This window comes from Vicia villosa, linkage group LG7 (assembly GCF_029867415.1).
Source record: "Vicia villosa cultivar HV-30 ecotype Madison, WI linkage group LG7, Vvil1.0, whole genome shotgun sequence".
In the NCBI taxonomy this organism is placed as follows: Eukaryota; Viridiplantae; Streptophyta; class Magnoliopsida; order Fabales; family Fabaceae; genus Vicia; species Vicia villosa.
This window is the reverse complement of record NC_081186.1, coordinates 78,035,518-78,039,929: the sequence shown is the minus strand read 5'-3', so window position 1 is coordinate 78,039,929 and position 4,412 is coordinate 78,035,518. Positions and strand designations below refer to the sequence as shown.

Sequence of the window (4,412 nt, the reverse complement as noted above, 5' to 3'; positions counted from 1 at the left end):
TCTTCTTCCTCTCAACAATATCCAAATTTCCATTGATACATAATATTATCTTAATAATTTTTCAGGTAATAAATAAATTTAATTGTTTTGTTAAGTGCTTAATTTATTTTTAGAGTTAATTTGTAATCTAAATTTAGTTTTTGTTTTTCATGTATCAACTGGTTTATTTAAAGGGAGCAAGATTTTGGAGATAAACTTTAAGAAATACAACAATTTGTTCATCAATTCCAGGTACACATTAATTTTTTTTATATGAAATCAGCATTGATAAAGAAAAATGGAACAAAAAGATAGGGGGAAAATAAATCAATACCCTATCAAGAGCCAACAAACCTAAAGAAATGCATTTCATGCATATTCCTAACAAAATCATCCCTTAAACAATTGTGGACAAAAGAATAGAAAGTAGAACCATTGAGATTAAGACCTATGTTATCAAATATGTCTGCACAACTATTACCTTCCCGAACAACATGAGAGACAACAAAATTCCAATTAGACACTGTATTTATAGAATCGAGCCATCTATTTCTAATAGTGCAAGGCACTAAGAAAGGCATATTAAAAGCTTTTATTATCGTCGTCGAGTCTGTTTCCAGCCAAAGATTGCTCCAATTCTTCTCATAAGCGAGCTCAATTGCCATCATCGCACTCGTAAGTTCGGCCATGAGAGAATTAGCAATCTCTAAAGAAGAGGCAAAAGCACCCAAAAAGTTACCGTCATGGTTCCTAGCAATACCGACACAGGAAGAATTGGAGAAGGAAGTAAAAGCACCATCACAATTGATTTTAACCCAATCTCTAAGCGGAGACTTCCAAATAACTTCAATATTATTGGGGACTTTGGGAGGCCGAATATTGACTTTGAAACTCTTCAGAATTTCAAAATCCTTCATATTTAAAGGATTACCAACAGAGGAACAACCACCTACCAAAGCCACTAACTCCATAATAGCAGAAATGGTCTTGGATACCAGAAAGGTAACATTATGAAATCTAAGCATATTCCTAGCCAACCAAATAGCATTAAGAACCATAATAAAAGATGCCACCGCGACAGTCTTGCATTGGCCGGTTCCGAAAATCCTACAAAGATTCCAAAGATCGGCCCAACCAAAGATAGTAAATGACATCTTTAGAGTATTGCCTAACCAATTCCAAAGGACGGAAGCAAACTTACAGTTGAAAAAATTTGAGAGGAAGACTCTTCCGCATTCTTACACAAACCACAACGCGACACAAAGGAGAAAGACCTTCTCTTCCATTGATCATATGTTGCCACTTTATTGTGAATGAGCTTCCAAACAAACAAGACTTAAACGGCAGTATCAATTTGGACCAAATCCATTGAGCCCACTCCTTGCAGGAACCAACTGATCTCTTAAAATCAAAACTGATTTTAGAAGTGAGGATACCATGTTGAAAGCAAGTCCAAATTCTATAATCAGACCGAGGAGTAATAAGGATACGACAAGCAAGAATCCGCGTACAGAGGGCCAACAAAATGGGAGAAATTGCTTTGTCAAAATCCCACCTGCCATTAGAGATAATACTGCTAATAGTTTGGTCCACTAAACACGAAGGATCCACCACTTCAAGATGTAACGGCTCACCGCACCATCTATCAAACCAAAGACTAATAGCCTCAACATTACCAAGATTCCAAGAGGAATTGTCCACAATAGTAGCTAAATCATGCTTAAGGCTGGACCAGAGGGAAAAAGATATATGATGTTTAATATAACTACCTTTTCTTAAAACTCTTTCTCTTAATAAAACTGCCCAAGGTTCAGTAGAGGTAAGAAAATCCCAAGCGAGCTTAAGGTTGAATGTTTCATTAACCTTGATGAGCGATCGAATACCGAGCCCCCCTTCCGGGATAGGAGAACATAAATCTTTCCAAGAAACTGTGATCACTTTGTTCTTTGTTGTTTCACCACTCCAAATGAATCGCTTCACTACCCTCACAATATCTCGGATGAGAGAGATCATCCAATCGTAAAGAACCATGCAATGGACAAGCATCCCCTAGATGACAGAATTTACTAGCTTAACTATACCATCAAAAGACAATAAGGATCCTTTCCAAAGGGCTAGTTTAAGGATGACCTTATCCGCAATAGCACGCAAGTCAATCGTCTTTGGCTTGCCTTTAAAGATCGGGACACCGAGATAAATAAAAGGAGCATATCCTTTCCTCAAACCAGCGAACTTGGTCAGAATGTTTAACCTAAAGGAGGACATGCCGCCTCCATAAATGAAGGACTTACCGTAATTATCCAGCTCACCAGACTCCTTAGCATAATCTAAAAAAATGGCTTTAAGAATCTCGATATTAGAAAGTTTTCCTTTACAGAAGATGAGAACATTGTCGGTGTATAAAATATGGGAGGGAACCACACATCCATTAGGACCTTGTATCAGATCCAGTCTCTTAGAGGAAGCGAGATGAAGAATCTTTCGGCTAAGAACCTCTTACGCAAGATAGAAAAGCAACAGCGAAAGAGGATCGCCTTGCCGGACACCACGCGAACAGGTGAAATAGCCATGAAGATCACCATTGACATTAACAGACATATGAGCCGATTGGAGAAGATTGTGTATCCAAACACAAAACTTATCAGTGGAGCCAAAATTATGCAGGACTTTCAAGAAAAAGTCCCACCGAAGAGTATCGAAAGCCTTCGCAATGTCAACTTTAAGCGCAATGTTACCACACCAATCTTTTGAATCAAGCAGCTTGACCGCCTCCGACGCCAACCTGATACAATCATGAATGTGCCTACCATGAATAAAACCACGTTTCTCCTTTGAAACAAGAAAGGGCATTATGGCAGCCAACCGATCGGCTAATTTTTTTTGTAATAATCTTAAATTTGAAGTTGGAAACCGCTATAGGCCGAAACAAATCAAGAGAGTTCGCGCCTTTGTGTAATACGGTGAACTGACTTTATCGAATTGTACGATAAGCAAGAGTCGCCATCGACTTTTATTTTATCTAAATTAATGAAAGGCTAAAAGAACAGAAAAAAAACCTTTTAAAAGAAAACTGAGTTCGGAGGGTAATTTATGCAAAGGGAAGGTGTAAGACACCCTTTGCATCCATGGTTTTCCATGGGCTCTTAATTGCTTTGCTCTTTCAGAAACCAAAAGTTTAGAAATGTAGAAGAAGAAAATAAGGACTTTAGCTCGTAAATGAGCGTAGCCTTATTGATGTTTTTAAGAAAAGGGTAGAAAAGGGAATTTAAACCAGAGCATGCAATTAAGGGCAAATTACCTTGATATTTGTAAAATATTTCTTTTAGCCTTTCAAGGCTATCCATACCATAAGAGGGTAGGAAGTCCTTTTATTTGGAGGTTGAAAGGTCGTCGCAATCTATCACCATAAGACTGTCCCTGCCATAGAGGGGCAGGTAGTCTAAGGGAAGGATCAGAATAACCATCATTTTTTAGGCCACCAGAGGACACCTCAACATTTCGTAGGCAACTTCGAGGGACGAGATCATATTAGCGAATCGAAGGCAACATCATTGGGACTTATGATCTTAAGAATGAACCGAGGGCAAAATTGCTGAGGTATCCTCGTATTCGAGGGACTTGGCTATTATTCACTGAAAAACACAAGGCAACAAGGCAACAGGCAATAGAGGGGTTACCATAAAAGGTGTGTGGGTGCATAATCATGTGATTAATTCAAATAATTATCTTATAAAGTTAGTGATTCTATGTTTAATTCATAAGTTATCACTCCCTAAATTACTAACCACGCAATAAATATAAATAGTGTTAAGTGCCTTCAAGGCCACACAATACAACCATAAGCAGTTACATAATAAGCCATGGGGAGGGGAAAAAGAAATAATAAAACCCCAATAATGCATAAAGTCTGACATAAGTAAAAATAAAAGAAAAAAATAAAAAGATGAATTTTTAGGGTTACCAAATATTCGAGCTTTGATCGGTTGGCTAACCTTGAAAATTGGAAAAGGAAAAATAAACAACAAAAGGTGAGTGTAGGAGGAGTTCAAATCAAACCCTAATTTATTTTATAAGGCAGAAAATAAATAATATTTAAAATAATAATTAAATCAGGGACTTAACTTTTGATCTAATATGGTGCGTAGTCGGACGAACCCTGATGGTAACCTTGAAAAATCTGCACAAAGAAAAAGGGAAAATTCAGTGTAGGAATGATCCAATGACAAACCTCGTAAACCCTGATTAGGGCACAAGTTAACTATGATTAATAGAATAAATAATATTAAATTAATTATTGGTTTTTTTAACCTAATTAATTCGGCAAAAGCTAGGTTTTTTGATTAAATTAACCCTAACCATTAATCTAAAAATAATAATAATTGAATTGATTTAAATTGTTAATTCAAATAAACATGTTTTAAAGTATTATTCTA

The 4,412-nt window shown here is 36.7% G+C and overlaps 1 protein-coding gene across 1 annotated transcript; it reads right to left on the bottom strand.

Annotated features, from left to right (window-relative positions):
- Positions 1–317: 317 nt before the first annotated feature.
- LOC131619414 (uncharacterized) lies at positions 318–2,829 on the bottom strand. The gene is made up of 4 exons (XM_058890513.1): positions 2,535–2,829; positions 2,110–2,306; positions 1,181–2,028; positions 318–1,086 (listed from the first exon to the last, which is right to left on the bottom strand). Exons 1-4 carry the CDS (start codon positions 2,827–2,829, stop codon positions 318–320), a joined length of 2,109 nt encoding a protein of 702 aa, XP_058746496.1.
- Between the last annotated feature and the right edge of the window lie 1,583 nt (positions 2,830–4,412).